Genomic DNA, 26,593 nt, shown 5'->3' with positions numbered 1-26,593 from the left:
GCGACCCGCCCGGCGCAGACGAGAGGAGCGGTGCGGCGCGGCCGGAAGCGCCGCGTCACGTGACGGCAACCCGGAAGCGGCGGGCAGGCGGTGGGACCGGCGGCGATGAGCGGCGGGGTCGAGGAGGCGGCGGCGGCGGCCGGGGCTGATGCCGAGGCCGAGCGGCGGGTCCGCATCGTGGTGGAGTACTGGTGAGCGCCGCGCCGGGCCCGGCTCCTTCCCCGGTGCCGCTCCGCAGCCTGCGGGGGAGCGCGGCGGGGCCGGGGGGCGAGGAACCGGGGGGGGAGTGGGGAGGCCGAGGGGCCTTAGGGGGGTGAGGGACCCGGGGCGGGCAGTGGGTGGGAGGGTGCTGGGGAAGGGGACACTGGGGTGCCGGGGGCAGCAACTGGGGGGACTGGGACGGGGCGTGCGGGGGCTTTCAGGCACGTGGGGGTCTGGGGGATAAGGGGGGGCTGAGAAGGGGGATGGGGGGCTCTGCGGGGGGGATTTGGGGTGCAGATGAGTAAGCGGGTCACAGGGTGCTGGGATATGGGGGGGCTGAGGGGTGTAGGGAGATGGGGTAGTGTAGGAGTTGGGGGGCTTGTGGGGATGAGTGAGGGGGTGTAGGGGGGTAGGAAGGTGTCGGGGATGGGGATTTGGGGGTGCAGGGGGTGCAGGAGGTGGGGGGACTTTTGCGGAGGATGTGGGGGCCTGGGGATACAGGTGGTAGCAGGAGAGGGGGATGCTGGGGGGCTCCTTAGTTTGGGGTGGGGTTGGACGGGGAGTGTCTGGGCGAGGGGTGCTGTTGGGGGCTCCCCGTGCCGAGACCCCAGCTCTCACCTGCTTCTCCCTGCACCCAGCGAGCCCTGCGGCTTCGAGCCCACATACCAGGAGCTGGCAAGCGCTGTGAAGGAGGAGTACCCTGACATTGAGATCGAGTCCAGGCTGGGGGGCACAGGTAAGGGCCCATGACAGCCCTGCTGCAGCCAGCGCCGTGCAGGGATCACTGCTGGGGTGCCCTGCGGTTGGGGTGCCCCTGACCTACCCCCGCTTACGGTTCTGGGTGTCAGCCCTGTCTTTGGGGAGTGCAAGGGGGGCTGAGCTGATGCAAACCTTGCAGTGAGGCTGGGGGCTTGCGCCTTGCTTGCCCGAGCGCTGCGCATCGCAGGGGCTGCCCCTCACTGACCTCTTGGGGGTTGCAGAGACTCTGGAGCCTCGGGGGCTGCCAGGAGCAGGGCAGGAGCCTCCCGAGCTCTCTGGGGGGGCACAGTGTGCTCTGCCAGCCCTGTCCTGCCGCTGGGGTTATGGCCTGCTGAGTCTGGGGGTGCCACCGCAGCGTTTCTGCCTCCCGGACGCTTGTGCCGGGGTTCGGTGTGGCAAGAACAGCTGCAGGACGGGTGTGGGAGTTGGCGGCACTGTGCAGGGCAGGAGCACGGCTTACGGCCCCGTGTGCTTTTAAGGTGCCTTCGAGATTGAGATCAACGGGCAGCTGGTCTTCTCCAAGCTGGAGAATGGAGGCTTTCCCTACGAGAAGGATGTAAGTACCCAGCCCTGCGGGGTCCTTGCGTCAGCCAGGCTGGTGGCCGCGGGGAGGTTGGTTTTGCAGCGAGCTCCCCTGCCACTGGTTTTTCCCTCGTCGTCTCCATTTCATCACCCACCAGCTCTGCCCGAGCTCCGGTGATGCCTCACAGTCCCGTTGGGTGTTGTTCCCCCTCCTGCCACCCTGCCGGGACCTGCTCCAGGTCCCGCTGCGGTACAGCACGAGGCTGAGCTGCTGCGCATGTGGGGAGAGTGGGGACGGTTTCGGCATGGCTGTCGTTTGGGCCCGTGGAGCTGCCTGACCTCCACGCGTTGTTCCAAGCGCTCCCAACTGCTGCATTCCCCAGCCTCGAGTGCTCCTTCCCCCACCAGACCTCGTGGTGAGGCCGGCCCGGAGCATGACCCCCTCCCCTCTGTCTCCTCAGCTGATCGAAGCGATTCGCAGAGCGAGGAATGGGGAACCGCTGGAGAAAATCACCAACAGCCGCCCCCCCCTGCATCATCCTGTAGCCCCGCACCCAGCTGGGAACTCCCAGCGCCCGGCAGCCAGTTCCTGGCCCCCTCCGCGTCTCCCTGCTTCTCTCCTCGCTGCCTTCGTTAGCTTCCTGTGTGCCCGGGGGACCGGGGACGTCAGGGGAATGCGAGAGCGTAAGGAGCCTCCCAGGGAATTGGGGGTGCAAGTTGGGACAGGCAGAGCTGTGGTACTGGTGTCACTGGTGGGGGGGGCATTCCAGCCCATCCCTTTGGGTCGCGTCCCCCCCATGCCTGACCCACTGCAGGGCGGAGCTGTGGCGCGGGGTGGCTCCCCTGCCTGCTTTTGCCTTCCCCATCCCTCTGCGCCTGCGTCCCCCTGCACCCAGCAGTGCAGGGGGGCTCTCCCCTCCGCCACTGGGGATTTGGGGGCCCCCCCACGAATGCTCTGCGCAGCCCTCAGGGGAGCCGGGCTGGGCGTTGGAGGAAACTTTGCAGTTCCATACCTCCCAGCAGGTTAATGCAGAGGAAAAACCACTCGCTGTAAACTTTAGCGTGATTCGTTAATGATTAAAGTCTCTCCTGTCACTGTTTAAACTGGTGTGAGGGCAGCAGGGACCGCCTGCCCGGGCCAGGCATGGGAACCCCGGCTCAGCTGCGTCCCCACGGCCAAGAGGTTTATTTAACGGCTGCGAGCTTCCCCCACCTCCCTGTTCTCAGGCTCTTGGCTCTCGCTTTCTGCCTGTAATGACTCTGCCCTTCGCCACGGGGCGGCTGAGCTGGCGGAGGGGCCCCCTGTTTATTCTATACTGTGTATAAACCCAGCGGCCCGGTGCTGAATAAAGGACGGAGGAGAACGCAGCCCCTCTCATGTCCCTCAAGTACAGGGTGGGACACGGGCACCGAGGTGTGAAAGCGGGGTTAGATCAGGTCCCGTCTCCTGCCTGCCCTGCCTTTGGTTGGCGGCCAGGCAGGATCAGGACGTTTTATCCTTCAGGTAAGTGGGTCCTGCCCTTCACTGCCTCCTCAGGCAGTGGCAGCTGAGGCCAGGAGGGAAGGGACACGATGGTCCTTGGGAGACGGAGCTGGCTCCCCTGCACTAGTGCCGGCGAAGGGGGAACCACACAGACAAGGGGAGTAGAAAAAAAAAAAAAAAAACCCAATGTACAATTATCAAATATACATCTCGGTGCGATACAGTCGGCTTCAAAGGAATCCAGGAGGAGCCGGGATGCGGGCCCGGAGTCCGCCTGCTCTCAGTGCAAGTCCATGTGTGCTGGCGCGGCTGGGGCGCCGGCGGGGAGGGCGGTGGCGAGGTTCATGGATGAGCCGGACCGTGACAGCCCTGGAGAGGTGGGTGGTGGCAGAGGAGCCTTTGGGGTGACGGTGGCAGGCTGGCCTTCTCCAGGCCACGCTGGGGGCTGAGCTTCCCCAGGCTGCTCCCGGTCACAGTCTGAGCACCATCCGGCTTGGTGCGGTTTGTGGGTCACCTGCGCCGGTGCCCAGCTCCAAGGAGACCCCCAGAGCAACACCTGGCACGAAGGGTGACCCCCTCTCTGTCCCCACATGTACTGCCGCGCTGTCCCACAGTGTCCTGGGCTCTCCAAGCCCTCCGTGGCTGGCATCGCCCTGTGGCATTAGCGTGGCCACCACCGGGCAGAGGGGACAGCCACCGGTCCTGAGTCCGCGGCTCGCCGTGCTGTCCCTCCCCAAGCTGCCTCAGCGAAGTGGGGTGTGTGTGGGGGTCTCTCCGTGGCCTGGCCCTATGCGGCTGCGTCGTCAGGGCCGGCCAGGCCGAGGTACTCGGGGTTCTCGGCCGTAGGCGTCGTGCCAGGGCCGCCCTTGGGACCGCCAGCCTTGGCGGGGTCCTGGTTCCAGTAGTAGGGGTTGTCGAAGGCCTGGCTGAAGGGGCCAGGGGCGGGCTGGCCAGGGGGCACCAGGTACTCGGGGTTCTCCACGGCGTGGCCAAAGGGCGCTGGGAAGGGGTGCTTGGCTTCCTTGATGAGCCCATTCTTACCCTGGTGCCCCTTGGGCTTGTCCGGTGGAGACGGGGGTGCGCGGGGGTGCCGGGGAGGGGACTGCCGCTCCCCGGCCTGATTCACGTACTCTGCAGGGACGAGGGATGCGTTAGGGACCACCGTGGCCGCGCTGGGAGATGGGGCGGGTGCACGCTCAGCCGTCCCCTCCCTACCTGGCATGGCGGTGCGGGGGGCCGGCGCGGTGAAGCCCTCGGGGTCCAGGCCCTCACTCTCCTCGGCCGACAGCCCGGTGGGATCCTCGCTGTACCGTGGCAGGGTGCCAGGCTCCCGTGCCGCTGGGCTCTGCAGAGCCACCTTGGCCCCGCTGTCCCCCTCCGGCACCTCCGGCACGGGGCCCTCCGGCCCCTCCGCCAGGCCCTGGGGGGGGAAGGGGAAGGCGGCCAAGCCCCCACCTTCCTCCATGTCGGCTGGGGTCTCCACCGTGCTCTGGTTGCAGGAGAGGGCGCAGAGTCAGGCGCTTGCAGCCCACACCGAGGAGCCTGTCCCAGTGCAGACGGGCTCCCTGGGCAGCACGGGGTGGGGGGCTTCGCACCCCACATCTCCCCCAGCACAGATGTGGCTGCAGCCTTATCCTGGGCTGCCCTGGCACTGGGACACCCCACAAACCTGTGCCAGGAAGGGGGGGGTCCTGCCTGGCCCCCCCTCCCAGCCCACCTACCCGTGTGGAGGAGATGCGGCTGCGGTAGGTGGTGGAGGTCTCGGCGCTGAAGAAGCCCTGGTGAGGCACCAGGTACTCCTCGGCGTCCACCAAGTCGTCCATGTCCTCCTCCTCGAGCAAGGCCCGGTAGAAGGTGCTGTCGATGGAGCCAGGCAGCCCCACCATGTCGTTCTGGGGGGGGGGCGAGGGCAGGGGTCAGTGCCCGCAGCAGGGTGCTGGCAGGGGGACAGGACCCCCAGGGACCCACGTACCTGGATGACCACGAAGCGCTGGGGGTCCCGGGCCATGCGGGAGAACTCGGTGACCAGCTCCCGAAATTTGGGCCGGCACTCGGAGTCAATCATCCAACCTGGGGCAAAGCCAGGCACCGTCAGGGCCGGGAGTGAGGTGCCACCACGGCACCCTGTCCCTGGGCCGTGTCCTTGTGTCCCCCCGCCCCGTACATTTCACCATGATCATGTAGACGTCGATGGTGCAGATGGGCGGCTGCGGCAGCCTCTCGCCCTTCTCCAGCAGGTCGGGGATCTCCCGGGCGGGGATCCCATCGTACGGCTTCGCCCCAAAGGTCATCAGCTCCCACACCGTGACGCCTGGGGGGGACAGGGATGGGGGTGAGCGGTGCCCTGGGCCCCCCCCTGCATCCCCCTGGCACCCGGGGATGGGGCCGCCCCGACGTACCGTAGCTCCAGACATCGCTCTGGTGCGTGAAGCGCCGGCGGAGGATGGACTCCAGTGCCATCCACTTGATGGGGACCTGGGACAGGGAGGATGGAGAGGTGAGCAGGATTCGGGGCGGTCTGGCTGTCCCCGAGGGGGAGCATCGTGGTCCCCATCACTCTGTCCCTGCGTCCCCAAACGCCACCTTGCCGCCGTCAGCGTGGTACTCGGTCTCGTCGATGTCCAGCAGCCGGGCCAGCCCAAAGTCGGTGATCTTGACGTGGTTGGGGCTCTTGACGAGGACATTGCGAGCGGCCAGGTCCCGGTGCACCAGCCGCACCTCCTCCAGGTAACTCATCCCCTGGGGGTGGCACGCGTCAGGCTGGCCCTGGCCGCCTCTGTGTCCCCTCCCCAGGTCCCCCTGGACCCCCTCGTCCTACCTTGGCGATCTGCACACACCAGTTGAGCAGGTCCTGGGAGCCGATGCGGTCCTTGTTCTCCCGCACGTAGTCCAGGAGGCAGCCGTAGGGCATCAGCTGCGTCACCAGCTGCACCGTGGAGGTCAGGCAGATGCCCAGCAGCCGGGACACGTAGGGGCTGCCCACCCCTGCCATCACGTAGGCCTCCTGCGGGCAGCGTTACGGGGTGGTCAGGCTGGGCAGGGGCTGCCACCGGCACCGCTCGCCCGCCGCCGGCACCGCTGGCACACTCACGTCCAGGATCTCCTTGTTGGCTTTGGGCGACGTGTTCTCCCGCAAGACCTTGATGGCCACCGGGATCTTCACGCTCTCCCCGTCGGGGATCCAGATGCCCTGGGGCGGGGGCAACACAAGTGAGGGGGTGCGGAGAAGGGAGGGTCCCAGCCTGCCGGCAGCACCCCCCCACCCCTCACCTTATAGACAGTGCCGAAAGCACCGGAGCCCAAGACTTTCACTTTCTTGAGCTCCGTCTCCTTGAGGATCCGCATCTGGGCCTGGTTGGGGAGGGCCCCGCTGGGCGTCAGCGGCTCCACCAGCTGCGGGACACAGATGGGTGAGGGGGGCCGGGCTCCTGGCACCCCCCCAGGCGCTGGGGGTCCGTCCCCTCCCCGAGAGCCACGGGTTCCGGCGTCCCCACCTCGGTCTCCTGCAGCAGGCGCCGCATGGTGTGCTTCCGCTCCTGCTGCCGCCGGCGCTTGACGCAGACGACGGTGATGAGCAGGAGGACGACGACCAGCAGAGCCCCCACCACGCCGGCGATGATGGACGTCACCTGGCTGCAGGACAGGAGGTGACCGGGGAAGGGAGGCGGGGGGGGGAGATGGTGACAGGGTGGGGGGTCCCAGCTGGAGGAGCCCCCCCCACAGCACCCAGAGGGGTGGGGGTCAGGGTGGCACAGGGCACCCACGCTCGTACCTCGGCTTCTGGTCCACGGGACAGCCGTCCTCGTCCCGGATCGTGCACCTGGGGACACAGTGTGCAGCAGCAGCCCCCCTGCCAGCAGCCCCCCGCCACGCCACCCATGCCTGGCTGGCCTCCCCCCCCCAACTCACGAGTGGGTGCAGTTGGTGGGGCAGAGCTGGCAGACGCCGTCTTCATCCGGATACTTCCAGACGGGCACGAAGGAGGCATCCGCCTTCACCCCGCTGGGGCACCGCCGCACGCACTGCTGCCCGTCCTTGTAGTGGGCACAAGCCACGCACTGGTCCGCTTCCTGCGGGAGCGGGGAGCGTGAGGGGACCTGGGCGTGCGGGGCCGCCCCCCACTCCCCCCCCATGTGCCCCCCATCCTCACCGATCCAAAACAGGTCTCGGTGCCGTTCTGAGGCTGGCACTCGGGGTGGCAGGGCAGGCACCGCGTCCCGTTGGCGTGCTCCCGGATGGCTCTGCGGGGCGAAGGGACCGTGGGGTGGGCGTGGGGAAGGGATCCCAAACCCACCGCAGCAGGCAGGGCGGGATGCTCTGCCCGCCGTCCCCAGGGCTCGCTGCTTACCCGTCCAGGAGGTTGCAGGAGGCGACGCACTCCTGGCCGCGCAGGAACCGCTCGCAGGCAACGCACTGGGTCGGGCCGGGACCCCAGCAGTGCCCGTGGGCGCAGAGGTGGAAGCAGACCAGCCCCTCGCTCTCTGCGGTGGGGCACCGTGAGCAACCAGGGGGTCCGCCAGCTCCCCCCAGCCCCGTCTGTCCCCCCCCCGCCATGGGTGCTGCTTACCGCACTGCTCGGGGGGCTTGTTGTGGGTCTGGAAGAGGCGCTGGCGGGGATTGCGGAAGATGCTGCCCCAGGGCACCTTCTGGAGGAAGCAGAGCTGGGGGTTGTGGTGGACGAGCACCATCCCGCTGCTGATCTCCTGCAGGGCGCGGAGCCCCAGCGCCTGCACCGCCAGGTCCCGCAGCGTCAGCGAGTAGGCGCCGCTGCCGAGACACCGCCGGGTCAGCACGCTCGGACCCCCCCACCACCACCCCAACTCCGTGTCCCCAGATCCCCCCGCACCGTGTTCCCACCCCGCTCACTTGTGCAGCACGCGGCCCCGGATGACCCGCAGGTTTTGGAAGACGCCCAGGTCCTGCAAGCCGGGCGGCCAGGCGGCGATGTAGAGGAAGCCTGCGGGGAGCCGAGTGTCACCACCCCGTGTGTCCCCCTGCCAAAATCCGCAGCCCCCCGGCTCCCCCGACTCTCACCCGTCAGCTCCTCCAGGCTCTCAAAGATCCGCAGCAGTTTGGGGTCCAGGGGCGGTGTGTTGGTGCTGGGGTCCCTGCCGGGGACGGGAGGGAGGTTGGGACGGGGGGCAGGGGTCCCGGGGGCCGCCTGCGGGCTCGGGGTGGGGGCCACGGCACTTACCCGGCAAAGGTCTCGGGCAGGAAGGCCAAGCTGCCGAAGATCTTGGTGCAGCCAGTGAAGTGCTGGATGTTGGAGGCGTTGACGGCGCGGACGCCCTTGAGGAAATCCACTCCCAGCCCGTAGCACACTGCGGGGGGGGGGGCACAGCGGGGCTGGGGTGCTCTGCCGGGACCCCCACTCCCCAGAAAACACTCGCTGCTCCTGCCCCGCCGGCCATGGAAGGACCCCCCCCCCCGCCCCGGGGCATGGCCAGCACCCCCCATGCAACCCTGGGGGTCCCCAGGGCCCCCCCGCCAGGTGCCGGGGGGGGCTGCTCACCCTCTGGGCAGGGCTTGCTGCACTTCTCACACTTCTGGACGTTGTTGACGGTGACCTCCTGGCTGTTCTGGGGGCACACAAGGGTGCAGGACCCCACCTCCGTTGCAAGGTAGTTATCTGGGGGGGGGTGGGAGGGGGTCAGGGCCATGGTGGCTCTGCACCGGACACCCCCCCCGCCGGCGCGGTACTCACAGGGGCACTGGCTGACGCAGCTGGCGCCGAAGGTGTAGCGGCCGTCGCGGTTGGGCACCGACTCGAAGGTGTCCGAGTTGTAGATGACGAGGGGGGGACAGTGCAGCTCGCAGATCCCGCTCCGGTTGAAGTTCAGGCACGCCTGGAGCGGGGGACGACGGCTGGCGTGAGACCCCAGCGTGTGTCGTCCCCCTCCCCGCCCCAGGAACCGTCCCCATCCCCGTCGCCGGTGCGCACCAGGCAGTCGGAGTGCTTGGGGCCGGTGCAGCCGGCGGCACACTGCTCGTGGCAGCAGTCCGTCGGCTTCGTGCCCTTGCAGCGCGGGCAGCCGTGGCAGATGCTGTTGGTCACTGGAGGCGGGGGGGGAGAGAAACACGTGGTGGGGACGGGGACCCCAACAGCTCCCCCCACACCCAGGGAATGAGGGGGTCCCCAGGATGAGGAGCTGGGGGGGTACGGGGGTTCCCAGGGTCCCTGCGGTGGGGATTTGGGTGCCAAGAGGGGGCAGTGGGGCAGGGATCTCTGGGGGCAAGTGGGGATCCCCAGGGCAGATTTTTGGGGGGGTAAGCAGAGGCCCCCAGGGCAGGGATTTTAGGGGTCTCTGGGGCAGGGATTTGGGTGCCAAGCAGGGGTCTCTGGGGCAGGGATCTGGGGGGGGCAAGTGGGGGCTCTCCAGAGCAGGGATTCTGGGAAGCCCATGGGGAGTTGCGGGGGGGGGCAAGTGGAAAGTCTAAGGGGTCTCTGGGGCCAGGATTTAGGTGGCAAGTAGGGCTCAATGGGGCAGGGACACGCAGAGGGAAGGGGGGTCCCCAGGGATTTTGGAGGGGCCTGCAGGTCAGGGGTTTTGGGGGTCCCAGGGAGGGGCAGAGCCGGCTGCAGGCCCCGTACTCACGTGTCTGGCAGTCCTGCGGCCCCTCGCCCCAGCAGTGCCCCTCGGCACACAGCGCCCGGCAATCGGGACCTGCACCGGCGGAAGCCGTCAATGCCATGGGGGCCGGCAACCCCCACCCCCCCCCCCTCAGTGGGGTCCCGCTGCTCACAGCTGCGGTTGCGGATGGTCTCCACCTGGGTTTCCTCACGGAGCTCATTGTGCCGGTGGAAGATGTCGGACCAGAGGATGGTCTCCTGGAAGCAGAGCTGGGGGTTCTTCTCGATGTGCACCCCTCCTTTCAGGATCTCTGCATGGGGACAGGTGGGGAGGGGGTGTCAGCATGGGGATCAGGGGGTCTTGCAGCCCCATGGGGACTCCCAGCCCTGGGCAGGGACCTGGAGCTCCACAGGGACCCCCAGTTCTGGACGGGGACCTGCTACCCCACGGGGACACCCGGCCGCAGGCAGGGCCAGCAGCCCTGGGCACCCACCCCAGGCAGGACCCGGCAGCTCCCAGGATCAGCAACCCGCAGCCCCGAGCCCCCCACACCGGGAGCGACCACCCCGGGAGAGCGGTCCCTGACCTGTGAGGTGCCGCATGCCGAGCTGGCGCAGCCCCGGCGTGCCGGTGGGGCCGGCGTTGCCCACCACGGCCAGGGCGTAACGCTCCTGGAAGAGCTGCGTCCCCCGGATGATGCGCAGGTTCTGTAGCTCCAGCCGGCTCACTTGGTTCTCCGCGATCAGCACGTAGCCCTGCACCTCCTTGATGTCCTGGGGACGGGGGCACAGGGGTGAGGGGCCAGCCGGACCCCTGCTGTGATCTCCCCAGGGTGTTCCCCACCCACGCACCTTGAGGAAGGCGGTGTCGGCGTCGGGGGGCAGGTAGGTGAGCTCCAGGTTGCCCTGCACCACCTGGCAGCCCTGGTAGAGGTGCCGCAGGGTCTCGTAGTGGCTCTCGGGGCTGGAGGGACGCAGCAGCTTCATGTCGGTCCCCGTGCAGACTGCGGGGACGGAGCGGGAGCTCAGCGGGTCCCTTCGCCCGGCCCGTCCTCACCCCCGCGGGGAAACCGAGCCGGTGGCGGCGGCGGCGGCACCAGCCTCCGCAGGAAATGCTGCGGATCTGGCGGTGGACGTTTATCTCCGGGGCTGCTTCCAACAGCTTCCGATGGGCTTCCTGGCTCGCTGCTCCCGCCCCGGCACGCGGCAAAGCTGCTCCCGCTTTGGCACCCGGCCCCGGCCCCGCACGAGGGACAGCCGGGGGCCGACGTCGCCCCGTGCCCGCCGTGGGCGTCAGGTGCTGCTGGGGGGGGGCCAGGCTGGGACCCACAGACCCGGCCGTGCCGTGCCGGGGGCTGGAGCGGGGGCCGCAGGCAGGAATGCTCTGCCCACGCCGGCGGGGGGGCCACGCCGAGACAAGACCCGATTGTTGAGCGGCGATGGCTGCCAGAGCCCGGCCGGCCCGGTCCCACCGGGGGCTGCTGGCCGGGGGACCATCCCCGGGGCATCGGGGCAGGCGGGGGGTGCAGGGTAGGGGGTGCAGGAGCCCGCCCTGGGCCCCGGGCCTGGCGGGTGAGTCACGGCCACGGGTGGCACGGGGCCCCCGGCCGCCCGCTCCCAGCAGGAACCGCCTTTTCAGGTCGGGCGTGTTTGGGGAGCAGTGGTGACGCAGGGCTGGCGGGCACGGCCCAGCCCCGGCGCGCCCGCGGCCCCCGGCGCCCCGACGGGACAACGCTCCCCACCCCAGACCCCAGCCCAGCTCCGCCACCGACCCCGGCACGGCTCCAGCACCCACCCTGCCACCGCCCCGGCACGACCCCAGTGCCGCCAGCCCCGAGCCGCCACCGTCCCCTCCCCGGGCGCAGGGGAACCGAGGTGCACGGGGCTCAGGCGGCCGTGCCCTGCCCTCTGCCCAGGGCAGGGGTTTGGCATCCCCGGCCCCGGCTGGAGGGGGCTGCCGGCCGCACCGCGGCTGAGTGACAGCCCCCGGTGCCGGCAGCTGCCTGCGCGGCCTCATGGCTGGGGGACCAGGCTGGCAGCCGCCGCCTCTGCCTGCTCCAGGGCCGCCGAGCCAGGGAGACCCGCCCGGGCACGGCCGGGGAGGGAGAAGCTTCCCGAATTTGGGGTTCAGCTCTCACCCCACCGCGGTGGCCTCGGCCGTGCAGCGGAGGGTTCCCCCCCGGGAGGAAACGGTGCAGTCACGGCGGGCGGCCAAAGCTCAAGGTCTGCCCGCCACCTGCCCCGCGGCACGGGCAGAGGATGCCGCTGGATTTCCCAGGGCGAAGGGCAGGCAGGGCGGGCAGGCGAGCGGCGGCGGCGGCAGGGCCAGATCCTGGTGGGATCCTGGCTCTGTCCCGTGGGCTTCGGCCCTGCCTGTTCCTCCGGGTCGCTGGCCAGACGCTGGGAAGGGAAGTCAGTGATCCATCCTGCCCGGCTCGCTCCAGCGGGCAGTGCCGCCGTGCATCGCGAGCCGTGCCACCGTGGATCGCCCCGTCTGCCGAGTCGTCCGGCAAAGTCCCGTTGGCCACGTGCCTGCAGGGCTGCCCTGGCTCCGGTGCTCCCCGGTCATCCCCTCCCAGCCAGCACACGGATTCGGCCCCAGGGATGGGGTTGGGGCTGTGGGGAGACGCTGGTGCGTCCCCAGCCTGGAGCTGGGAGCTCCTCCGGCACAGACCCTCTGAGCAGGGCGAGCCGTGGGGTGCCGGGAGCAGAGGGCACCCAGTGCATCCCCAAAATTCCTGCCCCACGACCCCACACCGGCTCAGCCCGGCCGGGCGTTCGCTTCCCAAACCCCTAACCTGGGGCTGCATGGAGGCAGCAGGCAGGCCTGGAGCAGGCAGCGGGGTCAAACGCTGCCGGTCGCTTTTGGGAGCTGCTGATGCCCACCTTGGGGCCACCAGCCCTGTCCCCGTCCCCTGCCAGCCCTGTCCCTGCGTGCCCAGCCGAGGCCTGGGGACAGGCAGGGCTCCTGCCCAGGCTGCTCCCCTTCGCTCCCCGGCCGCTCTCCCGGGCTGGGCAGGGTGCGGCACGTCGAGAATGTGGATGGGAGCGACGGGGACGCACCCACCCGCCCACCCACCCGCTCCGTGGGGCACCGCGCCTGCCCCAGCACCCTGCGGCTCCCTGCCCTGCACCCCAAAACCTCCCCGCGGCTCCGGGAGGGGAACCCCGGGAAGTTGGGGTGTCCCCCTACCACCACCCCGTCCCTGCTTCCCCGAGCGTTACCGGAGCCCCGGGAGCGGCTGCAGCCGGGGGAGGCGGGGGGGGGGTCCCGCTCGGGGCAGCACCGGGTCCCCCCAAACTCCTCCCGGGGCAACGGACCCGGGGCTCGTCCCGCTCGGGGGGGCCGGGGCGCAGCGGGCAGGGCAGCCCCGTCCGGCCCAGCCCGGCCCCCGGCCCCCGCGGGCGATCGCGGCGTGGGGCCGCCGGGGACGCGGTGCCCGCGGCGGGGAGAACCGGGGGGGACGGGACGGGGACACCGGGGGGGCACCGGGGGGGGGCGATCGGGGAGGGACTGGGGGAGGGGGCGGGCCCGTCACTTTCCACCGAACAGCCCCCGGGAACGCCGGACCCCCCAGCCCGGTGCCCCCCGGTCCCTTCCCGGTGCCCCCCGGTGCCGCTCGCTCCCGTGCAAAAACTTTGCACAAAGTCCCGGCGGGGGAGGGACGCTCCCGCGGCCCGGTGTCCCCTCGCTCCCCGGTGCCCCCTCGCTCCCCGGTGCCCCCTCCCCCCGCCCCCGGTGTCCCGCGGTCCCGGGACCCACCTTCGGCGGCGGCGGGGGGGCAGAGGGCGGCGAGCAGGAGCCCGGCGCAGAGGCAGCCTCCGGCGGGGATCATGGTGCTCAGCGCGGGCCGCGGCCCATGGCCCCGCCGGCCGCTCCGGGAAAGTTTGCGGTGCGGAACCGCCGCCTCCCGCCGCTCCCGGGGCTCCGCCCCGCGAGGGCGCGCCCCCCCCCCCCCCCCTCCGCGCGCGCTCCCGCCGCCCACGGACCCCTCGGTGTCGTCGTGTCCCACCCCAAACCCCCGGGAGCACCGGGGACCCCCCCGCTGCGGAGGTGGGGGCTGCAGCCCGCTCGGTGCGGGGCCCCCCCCCGGCCCGGTGCTCCCCTGGCCCGCGGGGTCCTGCCGCGGCCCCCGGGGGGGGGGGCTGCGGGGTGGGGGTGGGGTGTGCGGAGGCTTCGCTGTGGGGTCGCCCAAATAGCGGGGGGGCGACCCCCTGACTTGCCCCGTTGGGGCTGGGGCTGTCACCGGTGCGGGGGGGAGCAGTAATGGGGGCGGGGGGGGAACAGTCCCGGGGGTGTGAGGGACAGGGCTGACACCCAGGGGTGGTCCCGGGGGACAGGAACAGCCCAGGGTACGGGGACGGTGCAGCAGCATCCGATGGGTCCCCACGGAGGGGGCCCGGAGCTGGCGTTTGACGCCCACCCCGGCCACAAGCCACTGGTGCAGCTTCACCTGCTGCCCTGGCTGCACGAGGCGGGATTGGGACGTGGGGTCCCCACGGGAGCGTGGCAGCCCACGGCGGGGACCCCGCGCACGCCCAGCTCCGTCCGGACCCCCTGGCCGGATCGAGCACGGCGTCGCGGCCAGGAGCAGCCGTGCCGGGGGGCCGAGATGGGATCCCCACATGGGGCTGGTTCTGGCCGCCATGTCCCCATTGGCCGCCCCATCCGTGCTCCCACAGGTGCCACCGTAGCCCCCGAGGAATGAGCCGGCACCCGGCTAGGATGGAGAAGGGGGTCCCAGTGCTGGGGGGCCGGGACCCCGTGCACCCAGGGGTGACGGCTCCATGGGGACGGCTCGGTGGGGATGGGAGCGGGGAGCCGGCCCATCACCGCCACCCCAAGCCAGGATGGCGGCCGCCCCAGGGGACGGCACAGCGGGGCTGGGGGCAGCACGTCCCCCCCGTCCCCCCATCCCCAGCCATTGGCACCCCGTGGGAGAGCGGCCGCCTCGGGGTCCTCGCCCCACGGCCCCTGCCTGGGGTCCCACATGGCCGGGGCCTGCAGGGCCCACCCCGAGGCGAGGCAGACCAGGCCACGCTGCCCCCAGGCCCTGGCCTGGCCCCGAGCCCCGCCAAGGAACCCCGCACCCCCCGGGGCCCAGCAACCCCCCGGGACACGCAGTAGGCGAGTGGGGGGATATATCCCATGAGCCTCTGCGCAGGGCGCCGGGGGGGATATATCCCATGAGCCTCTGCGCAGGACGCCGGCGGAGGCGCTATATCCCATGATGCCCCGCGCCGCCACCGTTTCCGGGGTGGGCCGGAAGTGGCGGGGCCGGGCCGGGCGGCGATGGCGGCCGGCGGCGCGGCGCGGGCCGCGCTGCTGCTGCTGCTGGGGGCAGCGGCGGCGCCAGGCCCGGCCCGGGCCTCTCAGGGGGACCGGGAACCGCTGTACCGCGAGTGCCTGGGCCGCTGCGAGCGGCAGAACTGCTCGGGGGCGGCGCTGCGGCACTTCCGCGCCCGCCAGCCGCTCTACATGGGCCTGACAGGTACCGCCCCCACCCCGCGCCCATTGGCTGCCGGGCTGGGCCGCGCCCCCGCGGCTGGCAGGTCCCGCCCCTCGGGGAGGCCGCGCCCACTCGGAAGCCATGCCCCTCGCAGAGGCCACGCCTCCGCAGCGGGGGGTTGGGCGGGCGGGGCCGGGGCACCGGGCCGTACTGGGAGGCACTGGGCCGCACTGGGGCTGGACTGGGGAGTACTGGGGTGTCCTGAGGCTGTACTGGGGGGTGCTGGGCTGTACTGGGGCCGAGCTGGGAGGCGCTGGGTCTGGCTGTGGCCACGCTGAGGGGTGCTGAGCTGTACTGGGAGGCACTGGGCCATACTGGGGACCGTGCTGGGGGTCACTGGGCCGTGCTGGGGGTCACTGGGTCATACTGAGGCCATGCTGGGGGGCATTAGGCCATGCTGGGGCTGTGTTGGGAGGCACTTGGGCTGTACTGGTGGCCACTGGACCATGCTGGTGGCTATTGGGCCATGCTGGGGTCATGCTGGGAGGCACTGGGCTGTATAGTGGGGTAATGGGCTGTGCTGGGCCATTCTGGGGAGTCACTGGGCTGTTCTGGGGAGGTCACTGAGCCATACCGGGGGCCACTGGACTTTGCTGGGGGAGGTGCTGGCCTCTATTGGGCCATTATGGGGGTCACTGGACCATTTGGGGGACACTGAGTCGTGCTGGGGGTTGCTGGGAGCCCCCTCGGGAAGGCTGGGGTGTCCTGCTTGCACCCAGCACAGCGGAGGGTCCCCCAGCCACACAGAGTGAACCCCACCCAGCTCCCCCTCACCCGAGCTGGGACCTGGCACTCCCAGTGCCTATCGTGGTCTGACCATGCAGCCTGATGGTCCATACTGGGAGGGACTGGGAGGGACTCAGCGGCCAGGACAGGGGCCGTGCCGGCTGCCCCCTCCCACCGCTTCGTCTCGCCGGCTGCAGGCTGGACCTGCCATGACGACTGCAAGTACGAGTGCATGTGGCTGACGGTGCGGCTCTACGTCCAGGGCGGCCACAGGGTACCCCAGTTCCACGGCAAGGTGAGTGGAGGGGGGAGCAGGGGGGTTGCTGGGGTCCCCCTCCGCCCGCTGACGCCGCCGTTCTCCGTTGCAGTGGCCCTTCTCGCGGTTCCTGTTCTTCCAGGAGCCGGCCTCCGCCTTCGCCTCCTTCCTCAACGGCCTCGCCAGCTTCATCATGCTGCTGCGCTACAAAGCCGCCGTCCCCCCAGCCTCCCCCATGTACCCCACCTGCGTCGCCTTTGCCTGGGTGAGCCCTGACCCCCACTTTCCCCTCCCTGGGGGGCTGTGCTGCGCCCCATGTCCTCGCTGCTCTGTCTGAGGGTCTTCTTGCAGGCCCTGTGGTCTCCCCTCATTGCAGGGACCTCCCAGGACGACCGGGGGGCTTTGGGGGGCACAGCCTGCGCTGGCAGAGCGGCACCAGGCCAGCAGCTCTTCCCGGGCATCTTCTGCCAGAGCGCAGAGTCTCGAGGGCTTTTCGATAACCAGCTGATCAGCAAACCCTGCACGGCTCCGGCTGCTGCCGCTGCCCCGGCCGCCGGTGCCTCCGCATCCAATTTTTGGGGCACTCGTCTTACTTAATGAGGCTGACGAGCTGCTGAGGGGGGAACGTGACCCAGCCGGGGAGCTGGCACTTAGCTGGCAGCGGGGGCCGCTCAGCTTCTCCCCCCCCTCACTCCGGGATTCCGCTTCTCCCGCAGGTCTCCTTAAACGCCTGGTTCTGGTCCACCGTTTTCCACACGAGGGACACGGCTGTGACGGAGGTGAGTGGCACCCCACAGAGCCGGCGTGACCGCGGGTTTGTCACCCTCTGTCCCCAAACCCGTGCTGGGGTCCTGTCATTCAGCCCCGCTCGGGGTCGGGGACACCTGTGTGCCCTGGCCCTCCTCGAGGTGCCGGCACGGCTCACCCGGCCCCGATCCCACAGAAACTGGACTATTTCTGCGCTTCGGCCGTCGTCCTGCACTCCGTGTACCTGTGCTGCGTCAGGTGAGCCCTGCCAGCGCCGTGGGGCACCGAGCCGTGGGGTAGGGCACTGGGGACGCCGGCGGTGGCCGGTCCCCGGGGCTGTGAGCGATGCCTTCCTCCTCCTCCTCCTCGCCCTCCCCCCAGGACAGTGGGGCTGCAGCGGCCAGCCTTAATCAGCATCTTCAGGGCCTTCCTCCTCCTCTTCCTCGCCTGCCACATCTCCTACCTGACCCTCGTCCGCTTCGACTACGGCTACAACATGGCCGCGAACGCGGCGATCGGTAAGGCTGAGACCAGGGAGGGGCTGGAACCGGGGGCTGTGCCTGCGGGCGGGTGCTCCCCTTCTCCCTGTGTGTCCCCCCCCGCTGTCCCCGTGTCCCCAGGGCTCCTCAACCTGGCGTGGTGGCTGCGGTGGTGCCTGCGGAACCGCCCGCGCCTGCCCCACGTCTGGAAGTGCGCGGCCGTGGTGCTGCTGCTGCAGGCGCTGGCGCTGCTGGAGCTCCTCGATTTCCCCCCCCTCTTTTGGGTGCTGGACGCCCACGCGCTCTGGCACATCGGCACCATCCCCCTCAACGTCCTCTTCTACAGGTCAGTGCCCCCCGCCCCGGCACCCCTTCCCTGCAGGGTGCTGGCGGGCCCCCCCCTCTTCAAATATGGGTGCCTGGGGCCCCAGGCTTTCCCACAGGGTGCTGAGTGCCCCTCTCTTGAAATTGGGGTGCTGGAGACCCCTCTGTTTCCTGTGGGGTGCTGGGAGTCCCACCCTTGAAACTGAGGTGCTAGGGAACCCGCTCTCGCCCACGGGGTGCTGGGTGCCCCTCTCTTGCCCATGCTGCGCTGGGTGCGCCCCTCTTGAAATTGGGGTGCTAAGGGGCACCCCCCTTTGGTGCATGGGATGCTCAGTGCTCCCCTCTGGTTCCCATCGGGTGCTGGGGGCCTCTCTCTGGCCCATGGGATGCACAGTGCCCCCCCCCTTGAAATCAGGGTGCTGGGGGCCCCCCTTCTTGTCTGTGGGGTGCTGGAGGGGACCCCGCTGCTGCTCCCCAGGGGCCCCGGGGTCTCGGGGGGGGTGCTCGGGGGGGGTGGGTTTAGGGCTCCCCTGATTCTCCACTTTCCCCCCACAGCCGGCGGGGCCTCCCCAAGGCCGGGGGGCTGTGGAACTGAGCCCCCCCCCGCCCTGGCAGCCCCCACATTTCCCCTCCTTCTCTGCAGTTTTTTGGTGGACGACAGCCTCTACCTCCTGAGGGCCAACTCCGACCTCTTCAAAGTGGACTAGAGCTGCCGGGGGGGGCGGGGAGCGCGGCCCTTCGCACCCCCCCACACCCCGGGGTCCTGCCCTGCCCTGTGCCAAGTGAACCCCCGGCCCCCCCGCCCCGGCCATGGCCTCCTTCCCCCGCCTCGTTGCCTTCTGAGGTTTGCGTTTCTCTCCACCCCCCCCCCGCCCCCAATCTCCTCTCCCTGGGGGGGCCTGGGCATCCCCGCTGCCGGTTGCAAGGGGCCAAAAGCAGCTGTGGACCCCCCCTTTGGCCCCCCCCCCCCGCCCCGGCTGCCAGTGCTGAGCCTGGGGCCCTCGCTGCCGTGGAGCACGGCAGCCGCGAGGTGGCAATGGCTGCCGGGGCCCGCGGTGCCGGGGGGGGGGCCGTGGGCGGCCGGGGGGGGCCTTGCTCAGCCCCCCTGGCTGGCTTTTGCAGGGGGAGGGGCGGCAGAGAATGTGATGTGTGGGGCTGGAGCGGTGCCTTGGGGCGGGGGGTGCCCCCCCGCCATGCCAAGAGGGGCTGGGGGGCCCCCCCCCGGGATGCGACCCCCCTCCCCCTCGCCCAGGTGTGCTGTGGGGTGTGAATAAAGCTGAGCTCAAACAAATCTCGCCCCGCTGTGCCCCCTCCCTGCCCCATGGGTGCCCTGTGCCCCCCCCATCTTCGCCCCCTGTGGCCCCCCATCTTCCCCCCCTGTGCCCCCCCCATCTTCCCCCCCGTGCCCCTCATCTTACGCCCCTGCTCTGTGCCCCCCAGCTTGCACCCTATGTCTGCCCTGACCCCCCCCAGCGTCCCCCATTCCCCTTGCTGGGGCACCCACATCCCCCCTCCCCTGCACCCCATTTCTCACCCCATGCCCACCCTGTGTGCCCCCCCGCACCCCAAACCCCCTCGGTGTGCCCCATAGCCCCCCACCACGCACCCCATACCCGCCCCACCCCGCACCCCATCCTCACCCTGCCCTCAGCCTCCGCCGCAGCCTCCCCTCTGCCCCCCACCCCGGCTCCCTGACCCCCCCCAGGATCTATGGGTGCCCCCCCCGGGACACCCCATCTCCCCACAGCCCCGAGGCAATGCCAGGCCGTGCCGTGCAGCTCGGGCTTTATTGGGGGCACCGGGGCGGGAGCGGCGGGGATCGGGGGCACAAAATGTGATTTTTGGGGGGGGGGGTGGGGGGTAGGTTTCCCCCCGGGGGGTCCCTCAGGCTTCCAGCGGCTTCTGCGCGTGGGCGAAAAAGACGCCGTCGACGTCGTCCACGCCGGTGCGGAGGGCAGGCGGCATGGCGTAAGAGCGGAAATCGCGGAGGGCGAAGCCGGCTCCGGCCAAGGCCGTACGGACGTCGTCCTCCGCCAACGGCACCACGGGCAGGCGGGCGGCCCCCGCCAGGTAAAAGGATTCCCCCAAAGCCCCCAGCAGCAGCGCGTGGCCCCCCGGGCGCAGCAGCGAGCCCGCGTGTGCCAGCGCCCGGGCGAAGGTGGCACGGTCGGGGCTGACGGCTTCCAGGCAGAAAGCGGAGAGCAGGGCATCGGCCGGCGGGCGCAGCGGGGCGCCCAGCGGGTCCGGCCGGTGGACGTCGATGGGGAGGATGCGCCGCAGCCGGCTCCGCAGCCGCCGTTCCTTCTCCTGCCAGGGCTCCCTGCGGGGAGGTGGGCGTCAGCGGCGGGGGATCCCCCACCCCCCCCACCCCGGGGAGCAGCCCGGCACCCCCAGGGATCAAGGCGATGTGTGCAGGGATGGGGGGCTGTGAGCCCATGGGATGGGGGGATATGCTCCTGCGGGAATCATCCTATTGTACACCAGGCCGTGGGGCTGTGATCCCATGGGATTTAAGGACACACTCCTGCAGGAATCGTCCTATTCTACACGGGGGCATGGGGCTGTGATCCCATGGGATTTGGGGACATGCTCCTGCAGGAATTGTCCTACTAGCCACAGGGACACGGGGCTGTGATCCCATGGGATTTGGGGATATGATCCTATAGGGATCAGCCCAGTAGCCAGAGGGACATGGGGCTGTGATCCCATGGGATGTGGGGAATGCAATCCTGCGGTGATCAGCCCTGCATCTGTGGGGAATGTGGGGCTGTGGTCCCATGGGATTTGGGGGATATGATCCTATAGGGATCAGCGCAGTATCCAGAGGGACATGGGGCTGTGATCCCATGGGATGTGGGGGCACAATCCTGCAGGAATCATCTGACTAGCCACAAGGACCATGGGGCTGTGATCCCATGGGATTTGGGGGACATGATGCTGCAGTGATCAGCCCAGTATCCTCGGTGACATGGGGCTGTGATCCTATGGGATTTGGGGATACAATCCTATAGGGATCAGCCCAGCATCTGTGGGGAATGTGGGGCTGTGGTCCCATGGGATTTGGGGACACAATCCTGCAGGAATCATCCTACTGTTCACAGGGACATGGGGTTGTGATCCCATGAGATTTGGGGATACGATCCTATAGGGATCAGCCCAGTATCCTCAGTGATACAGGGCTGTGATCCCATGGGACTTGGGGACATGATCTTGCAGGGAATCAGCCCAGCATCTGCCGGCATGTGGGGCTGTGATCCCATGGGATTTGGGGGGACAATGCTGCAGGAATCATCCTACTGTCCACAGGGACATGGGGCTGTGATCCCATGGAATCTGGGGACATGATCCTATAGGGACCCGCCCAGCATCTGCAGGGATGTGGGACTGTGATCCTATGGGGATTTGGGGACCCGATCCTATAGGGATCAGCCCAGCATCCGCAGGGACATGGGGCTGTGCTCCCGTGGGATGTGGGGACATGATATTGAAGGGAATCAGCCCAGCATCTGCAGGGATGTGGGGCTGTGATCCCATGGGATTTGGGGACACAATCCTACAGGGACCAGCCCAGCATCTGTGGGGACATGGGGATGTGATCCTATGGGAACTCAGGGACGTGATTCTGCAGGGATCAGCTCAGTGTCTGCGGGGATGTGGGGCTGTGATCCCGTAGGATTTGGGGACACGTTTGTGCAGGGATCAGCCCAGCATCTGCAGGAACATGAGGCTGTAATCCTATGGGGATTTGGGGACACGATCCTGCAGGAATCATCCTATTATCCACAGGGACATAGGGCTGTGATCCCATGGAATTTGGGGACACGATCCTGCAGGAATCATCCTATTATCCACAGGGACATAGGGCTGTGATCCCATGGAATTTGGGGGACATGATGCTGCAGTGATCATCCCAGTATCCTCAGTGACATGGGGCTGTGATCCCATGGAATTTGGGGACACGATCCTGCAGGGATCAGCCCAGCATCCGCAGATATATGGGGCTGTGATCCCATGGGGATCTGGGGACACGATCCTGCAGGAATCATCCTACTATCCGCAGATATATGGGGCTGTGATCCCATGGGATCTGGGGACACCCTCCTGCAGGGATCAGCCAGCATCCATAGGGACCTGGCGGGGGGGGGTCTGTGCTCCCATGGGCCACTCAGCCGTGATCCTGCGGGGATCCCACCGTCACCGGCTCGCCTGCTGCCCGTGGCCCCGCCGCCGCGCAGCCCTACCCGCGTCCCTCGATCTTGCAGACGTGCCGGATGAAGGGGCTCCAGTCAAAGGTGCCGGGCTCCCCCCGCGCCCAGCGCCCCAGCTCCTCCCGGTTCACCGCCAGGTAGTCGGTGGCCACGATCTCCTCGAAGTGGTCGCAGGCGCTCAGCAGCTGGTAGATTGTGGGGCCCGAGCCCACGTCGATCAGTGTGCGCCCGCGGATCTCACCTGGGGAGGGGGGGCACAGGACATGGGGGGGGGGGTGTCCCACACCGAGCAGGGCACCAGGGAGGGGACGGGGACAAGCAAGGGGGTCCCACCCCAGGAGCGGGCTATGGAGCCGGGTGGGGAGCAGGCAGGGTGAGTGCCCTAGTGGTCTCCCACCCCGTGCCTCAGTTTCCCCACCCCGCAGCGAGGCGAAGGGAGAAGCAAGGGGCTTCCCTGGCACCCCTCACCGCTGGCGAAGGTCTCGGCCAAGCATCGCAGCTTCCAGGGCACCACGAACTCCTCGGAGGAGAAGTCGGCTCGGGGGGGCAGGTAGTTGTTCCGCAGGTAAGCGCGGGGGTCGAAGCGCTCGTAGCCCTCCCGGAGGGCGGCCAGGCTGCTCATGGCGAGGGGCTGCGGCGGCCGTGCCCGCCCGCCCCCCGAACCCGCTTTATATCCCCAGCCGGTGAGCGACGGCGGAGACGATGGCGGCCATCCATCGTGGCTAACCAGGTTAGCGCCAGCGCCCCAGGGCCGGGGGACGCGGCTGGGCGCCGGCGCTGCCGGATGCGGCCCGGCGCTGAGCAGTAAGGCTCTGCCGCACTCCCTGAAGTGGGGAGGGGAGGGGTAAGGATCCAGGAATCCTGGCTCCCAGCCCTGCGTCCTGATGCTTTTGTCCACCGAGATGTGGCCGGCCTCGCCGTGACTCCCACATGTGCTGCCCCAGCACCAGCTCGGCCCATGAGCATCCCATGGGATGTGGGACGGACCTGGGAAGGGATTGGGATGGGGCTGGGATGGGGCTGGGGCCCCCTCTGCTCTCTCCCTGCTGCCTCCATCACCAGTGAGCTGAGTGCGCTGGCCCTCAGCCCCTGCCAGCAGCCGGCACCACCAACCCTGCCGGCTCCCAGTGCTCCCAGTGCTCCCAGCACCCTGGGATAAGGGGCAGCATGGGACCCCCTGCTTCAGAGACTGGGGAGAGGGATGGGGGAGGGTGTTTAAGGATCCCGAATCCTGTCTGTGCTGGAGCTGTAGGTGGCCAAAGGTGGTGGGGACAGGCGGCTCATGGGGAGGATGGGGTTGGGGACAGGGAGGGGACAGGGACTGGCGGTGGCCCAGGGACAGCAGGATCCGACCGGGTGGGAACAGCTAATCTGGGTGCTGGCGCTGGGGCCAGCCCGGACCCTGGCACCAGCTGGGCTGGTGAGGGGGGGGTGGCGGGGCAGTTATATAAGCAGAAGGGTTCCCCCCCAAAACCTCCCCGCCCCCCCCTGCCAAAACCTGAGACCCTGCAGGGCGCCTGGGTCCCTCCAGCTGCCGGCAAGGTGCTGTGCCTCAGTTTCCCTATTCCCAGCAGGGTCCCTCCCCCCCCCCCCAAACCTCAACAAACACCCCCCCCACCCCCCCCCCCCCATCTCATGGGGCCCTCATAACCCCCCCCCCCCCTTCCACCCACCCCCAAAAATGATGCCGCTGGGCCAGGCTGGGCATTTATTGCCGTACAAAGACCATCGTTTGTACAACCCCGCAGAGCGACCCACTGCAGCCCCCCCACCCCCCCCCCCCACCCCTCCTCAGCCCCCCCAGGGCCCCGCTCGGCCCCAGGCGGGTTTCAGCGCTCGCCATCCTCGCACCCCTTCCTCTTTGCCAGGGAAACCGAGTCGCGCCCGGTGCTGCCAGGAGCCCCCCGAACCACGGGCACCCCGTCCCCGCCGGCCTCCGCGACACCCGCTGCGGGGTGGGGTCCCAGGTGAGTGGGAGCCCACCCCCACCTGCCCCCCCCTCCTCCTGCGCTGCCTTTTTTGGGGCGGCCGAGTGGACCCAGGCATCCGGGCCCCGCCCGCCACCCCCCAGCATCAGCCTCCTGCCCCCCCTAACCCCCCCACCCCAGCCCCACCGCCGTCCTCAGCCCCGCTGGGCCTCGTGGGAGAGGGAGCGGGAGAGGGTGCGGGGGACCCCCGCCTTGGCACCGCGGAGGTCTGGGGGGGCGAAGAGGGGCAGGGGCAGGGTGCGGGCGTAGGGCAGGAGGTGCTGGGTCAGGGGTTGGCCCAGGCACCCGATCCGCAGCAGCCCCCATGGTGAGCGCTGCTCCAGCACCCGCATCTCCCCGCGATGCTCCACCGTCTCCCGGCGCTGCTCGTCCACCTCCCGCCGGCACCACCTGGGAACGGGGGGGCTCGTGGGGGCGGGAGCAGGGTCCCAGCGCCCCACAGGGACCCCTGCGTCCTGCTCTGCCCCGCTGGGGACCCCCCCCACCCCCTGGGGACCCCCTATGTCCCACCGTCCCACCCCACCTCGTGGGGACCAACCCACCCCTCGGAGGTCCCTGTGTCCCCGCTGGTGCTCTGCAGCCCCTCCCCCCCCCCCCCCCCCCCCCCCAGCCTCACCAAACCCATGGGGACCCTCGGAGACCCTCCAGGACCTGCACGGGACCACCCCACCCCATGGGGACCCTTGGAGACCCCCCCCCCCCCATTCCCTCAAGGCCACATGTGGATGCCCAGCCTCCCCCAGCCCCATGAAGACCCCCTCCCCCCACCACCACCCCCTTGGACACCCCCCCCTTCCCTGGAGCTCGCACGACCCCACAGGACCCTCAGAACCCCCCCCCAAGCCCCCTGGGGACCCCAGAGATCCCTGCAGCGCCCCTCCCCACCAGGACCCTTGCAGCCACCCCATAGCCCCTATGGAAACCCCCCCCCAGCCCTTGGGGACCCTCAAGCACCCAGTGCCCCCCCCTACAGCCCCAGCACCCCAAGGGCCACCCGCCCCGGCGCCAGCGGTGCCCCTCACCCCTCCTCAGGCCGGGTGCTGAGCTCCAGGTCCAGCCACTCGGCACTGAAGGTCTCGCGCCGCCCCACGTCCTCCTCCCGCACACGGCAGCCCAGGTGGGCGCCCGAAAGCAGCCCCCCGCTGCGCACCACCGCGCTGGGCCCCAGCATGCTGCCGCTGCCCCCCTGCCCGCCCGCCCCGCTTATATGGCCCCGCCGAGGCTATTTTGGGACGTGTCGCTGGCACCGCGGGGACGGGAGGGTGCCAAGGGCCCCCTTGGGGCAAGCGGCGCGGGGCAGGGGGGGCGGTGGCGGCATTTGGGGACACGTGCGTCAAACCCGTGTGCGTCCGGCCACGCTCGGCCCCACGTGCCCACCGGTGACTTGCCACCCCGTGGTGGTGGCAACCGCCCCCCCCCGCCCCGGGCTGTGTCTGTGGTGGTACCCCCTGCCCCGGGCTGTGACCCCCGCGGGGATGCGGGCAAGGTGCCGGCGCAGGCAGGATCCCCTGGCCCTGGCCCAGGGCACGTCTGGCCTTTCCCTGCCCGCCGCCGCGCTGGCACCGGGCCCCCCGGGACCAGCGAACACCACGGCACCCCGGAGGTGTTAACGGTTTTGCGGGTGCCCGCTGCCAACACGGCAGCCGCGCTACCCCCGTGCCGCCCGGCCCGTGGCGGCGACGGACCCGAAGGGGTGCTGGGGTCCCATCCCAGCGCGTCCCCCCATCCAGGGACGCAGGGAGAGGGTGGGCAAGCAGGCAGCGGGGTGCTGGCCATGGGCCCCCCCCCCCCCAAGCTGGGCTATTTGTAGGGCCAACAGATGAGGGCTGCGAACAGACGGGCGCTCACCGGGTGCCAGCGGCCGGGGCTCACGTGGCTGTGGCTGCAGCATGGGTGACCGCACGTCTCCGGCCCCGGGTCTCCGGCTGCTTCCAGCCGCAGTGGTCCCGCTCCATGCGAAACAACCCACGACCGGGGGACATTTGGGGAAACCTTTGCGCGCGGCGAGCAGTGCAGATGCTCCACGCCACCACCCGGGAGCTGCCGGTGCCACCGCGGGGTGGGGGACGGTGACACCCGTGGCCAGCGGCTGAAGGAGCCCGGAGGACCCCATCCTTTGAGCCCTGGGGGGCTTTGGGTTGGCCCCAGCCCCGTGGCCACCCACGGCCCAGCCGGGCCAGCGCTCCTCCTCGCTTTTATCCGCTCCAGTTACAAAGGGCACGTGGCAGACAACGGATGCAAACAGTGCAAGGCTTTTTATTCTCACAGGTGCCAACCGAAGGCGTCACCCTTTGGGGGCCCAGACCCCCCCCCAGGACGGGGGCAGAGAGCCCAGTGCAGGGGGGGGGGGCCCGGCGTGGGTGCTCCCCCCGTCCCCGCAGCGCTGCCGGCGCATGCCCCCGCGTGCGGGCGGCTTCGCGCTGTTTCCATTTATAGCGCGGAACACAGCACCGGCGCTCGCAGGTAGAAAGAAGCTGCAGTCGCCCCCGCATTTTCCCCCACACACACCCCGCACCCCCCCCCAAAAAGGATAAAAGTCTCTGCTTAAGGCAAACCGTGCTCTGCCTCCACCAGGAGCTGTAGGCGGTGGGGGGAACGCGCTCAGCCAGGCCCCGAGGGGAGGTTTTGGGCAGCCCGGGGAGGTCTGGGCACCCCGAAGCACCAGGGAACAGCCTCAGAGGGGTCCCCTGCACGGACCCCCCCCATCCCCTCCTGCAGGGAGCCGGGTGGGGGGCAGAGCCCTTGGGACGACGGCCCCGAGCCGGGCAGGAGCTGCCCCTGTGCCCCCCTGCGCGGAGGGCAGAGCCTGGCACGGGGCT

The 26,593-nt window shown here is 69.9% G+C and overlaps 5 protein-coding genes across 5 annotated transcripts; 2 read left to right on the top strand and 3 right to left on the bottom strand.

The window, feature by feature from the left end:
• Positions 1 to 105: 105 nt before the first annotated feature.
• On the top strand, positions 106 to 2,671 carry MIEN1 (migration and invasion enhancer 1). Its single transcript, XM_075722946.1, has 4 exons — positions 106 to 191; positions 840 to 937; positions 1,440 to 1,516; positions 1,944 to 2,671. The coding sequence occupies exons 1-4, from the start codon at positions 106 to 108 to the stop codon at positions 2,508 to 2,510; spliced, it is 828 nt and encodes a 275-aa protein (XP_075579061.1). The 3' UTR covers positions 2,511 to 2,671.
• Positions 2,672 to 3,752: 1,081 nt separating this feature from the next.
• Positions 3,753 to 10,538, bottom strand: ERBB2 (erb-b2 receptor tyrosine kinase 2). Its single transcript, XM_075722945.1, has 26 exons — positions 10,389 to 10,538; positions 10,124 to 10,310; positions 9,710 to 9,847; positions 9,562 to 9,630; positions 8,907 to 9,019; positions 8,670 to 8,811; positions 8,478 to 8,594; positions 8,160 to 8,286; positions 8,000 to 8,073; positions 7,832 to 7,922; positions 7,533 to 7,732; positions 7,314 to 7,446; positions 7,116 to 7,206; positions 6,875 to 7,035; positions 6,738 to 6,785; positions 6,460 to 6,598; positions 6,236 to 6,358; positions 6,057 to 6,155; positions 5,784 to 5,969; positions 5,549 to 5,704; positions 5,365 to 5,440; positions 5,130 to 5,276; positions 4,938 to 5,035; positions 4,687 to 4,857; positions 4,181 to 4,454; positions 3,753 to 4,096 (listed from the first exon to the last, which is right to left on the bottom strand). The coding sequence occupies exons 1-26, from the start codon at positions 10,521 to 10,523 to the stop codon at positions 3,753 to 3,755; spliced, it is 3,639 nt and encodes a 1,212-aa protein (XP_075579060.1). The 5' UTR covers positions 10,524 to 10,538.
• A 4,291-nt stretch (positions 10,539 to 14,829) lies between these two features.
• PGAP3 (post-GPI attachment to proteins phospholipase 3) lies at positions 14,830 to 18,338 on the top strand. The gene is made up of 8 exons (XM_075722839.1): positions 14,830 to 15,028; positions 15,970 to 16,067; positions 16,141 to 16,293; positions 16,745 to 16,807; positions 16,972 to 17,033; positions 17,157 to 17,293; positions 17,396 to 17,600; positions 18,222 to 18,338. Exons 1-8 carry the CDS (start codon positions 14,830 to 14,832, stop codon positions 18,283 to 18,285), a joined length of 981 nt encoding a protein of 326 aa, XP_075578954.1. The 3' UTR covers positions 18,286 to 18,338.
• A 1,124-nt stretch (positions 18,339 to 19,462) lies between these two features.
• Positions 19,463 to 22,408, bottom strand: PNMT (phenylethanolamine N-methyltransferase). Its single transcript, XM_075722987.1, has 3 exons — positions 22,255 to 22,408; positions 21,820 to 22,027; positions 19,463 to 19,898 (listed from the first exon to the last, which is right to left on the bottom strand). Exons 1-3 carry the CDS (start codon positions 22,406 to 22,408, stop codon positions 19,463 to 19,465), a joined length of 798 nt encoding a protein of 265 aa, XP_075579102.1.
• Positions 22,409 to 23,908: 1,500 nt separating this feature from the next.
• TCAP (titin-cap) lies at positions 23,909 to 24,945 on the bottom strand. The gene is made up of 2 exons (XM_075723068.1): positions 24,797 to 24,945; positions 23,909 to 24,164 (listed from the first exon to the last, which is right to left on the bottom strand). Exons 1-2 carry the CDS (start codon positions 24,943 to 24,945, stop codon positions 23,909 to 23,911), a joined length of 405 nt encoding a protein of 134 aa, XP_075579183.1.
• Positions 24,946 to 26,593: the final 1,648 nt, after the last annotated feature.

The sequence above is a fragment of the Pelecanus crispus genome, chromosome 18, assembly GCF_030463565.1.
Source record: "Pelecanus crispus isolate bPelCri1 chromosome 18, bPelCri1.pri, whole genome shotgun sequence".
Lineage (NCBI taxonomy): Eukaryota > Metazoa > Chordata > Aves > Pelecaniformes > Pelecanidae > Pelecanus > Pelecanus crispus.
This window is presented reverse-complemented; position numbering and strand designations above follow the sequence as displayed.

Excerpts from the sequence above, each read along its gene's own strand:
- MIEN1 (XM_075722946.1), top strand. The coding sequence starts at position 106 with ATGAGCGGCGGGGTCGAGGAGGCGGCGGCGGCGGCCGGGGCTGATGCC. Across the intron at positions 192-839 it reads CGCATCGTGGTGGAGTACTG|CGAGCCCTGCGGCTTCGAGC; the intron begins GTGAGCGCCGCG and ends CCCTGCACCCAG. Across the intron at positions 1,517-1,943 it reads GCTTTCCCTACGAGAAGGAT|CTGATCGAAGCGATTCGCAG; the intron begins GTAAGTACCCAG and ends CTGTCTCCTCAG.
- ERBB2 (XM_075722945.1), bottom strand. The coding sequence starts at position 10,523 with ATGAAGCTGCTGCGTCCCTCCAGCCCCGAGAGCCACTACGAGACCCTG. Across the intron at positions 7,733-7,831 it reads CGGGGCCGCGTGCTGCACAA|CGGCGCCTACTCGCTGACGC; the intron begins GTGAGCGGGGTG and ends GTGTCTCGGCAG. Across the intron at positions 4,097-4,180 it reads CCCCCGCACCGCCATGCCAG|AGTACGTGAATCAGGCCGGG; the intron begins GTAGGGAGGGGA and ends TCGTCCCTGCAG.
- PGAP3 (XM_075722839.1), top strand. The coding sequence starts at position 14,830 with ATGGCGGCCGGCGGCGCGGCGCGGGCCGCGCTGCTGCTGCTGCTGGGG. Across the intron at positions 16,068-16,140 it reads TACCCCAGTTCCACGGCAAG|TGGCCCTTCTCGCGGTTCCT; the intron begins GTGAGTGGAGGG and ends TCTCCGTTGCAG. Across the intron at positions 16,808-16,971 it reads GGGACACGGCTGTGACGGAG|AAACTGGACTATTTCTGCGC; the intron begins GTGAGTGGCACC and ends CCGATCCCACAG.
- PNMT (XM_075722987.1), bottom strand. The coding sequence starts at position 22,408 with ATGAGCAGCCTGGCCGCCCTCCGGGAGGGCTACGAGCGCTTCGACCCC. Across the intron at positions 22,028-22,254 it reads GGCCGAGACCTTCGCCAGCG|GTGAGATCCGCGGGCGCACA; the intron begins GTGAGGGGTGCC and ends CCCCCTCCCCAG. Across the intron at positions 19,899-21,819 it reads TGCAAGATCGAGGGACGCGG|GGAGCCCTGGCAGGAGAAGG; the intron begins GTAGGGCTGCGC and ends ACCTCCCCGCAG.
- TCAP (XM_075723068.1), bottom strand. The coding sequence starts at position 24,945 with ATGCTGGGGCCCAGCGCGGTGGTGCGCAGCGGGGGGCTGCTTTCGGGC. Across the intron at positions 24,165-24,796 it reads AGCACCCGGCCTGAGGAGGG|GTGGTGCCGGCGGGAGGTGG; the intron begins GTGAGGGGCACC and ends CCCCGTTCCCAG.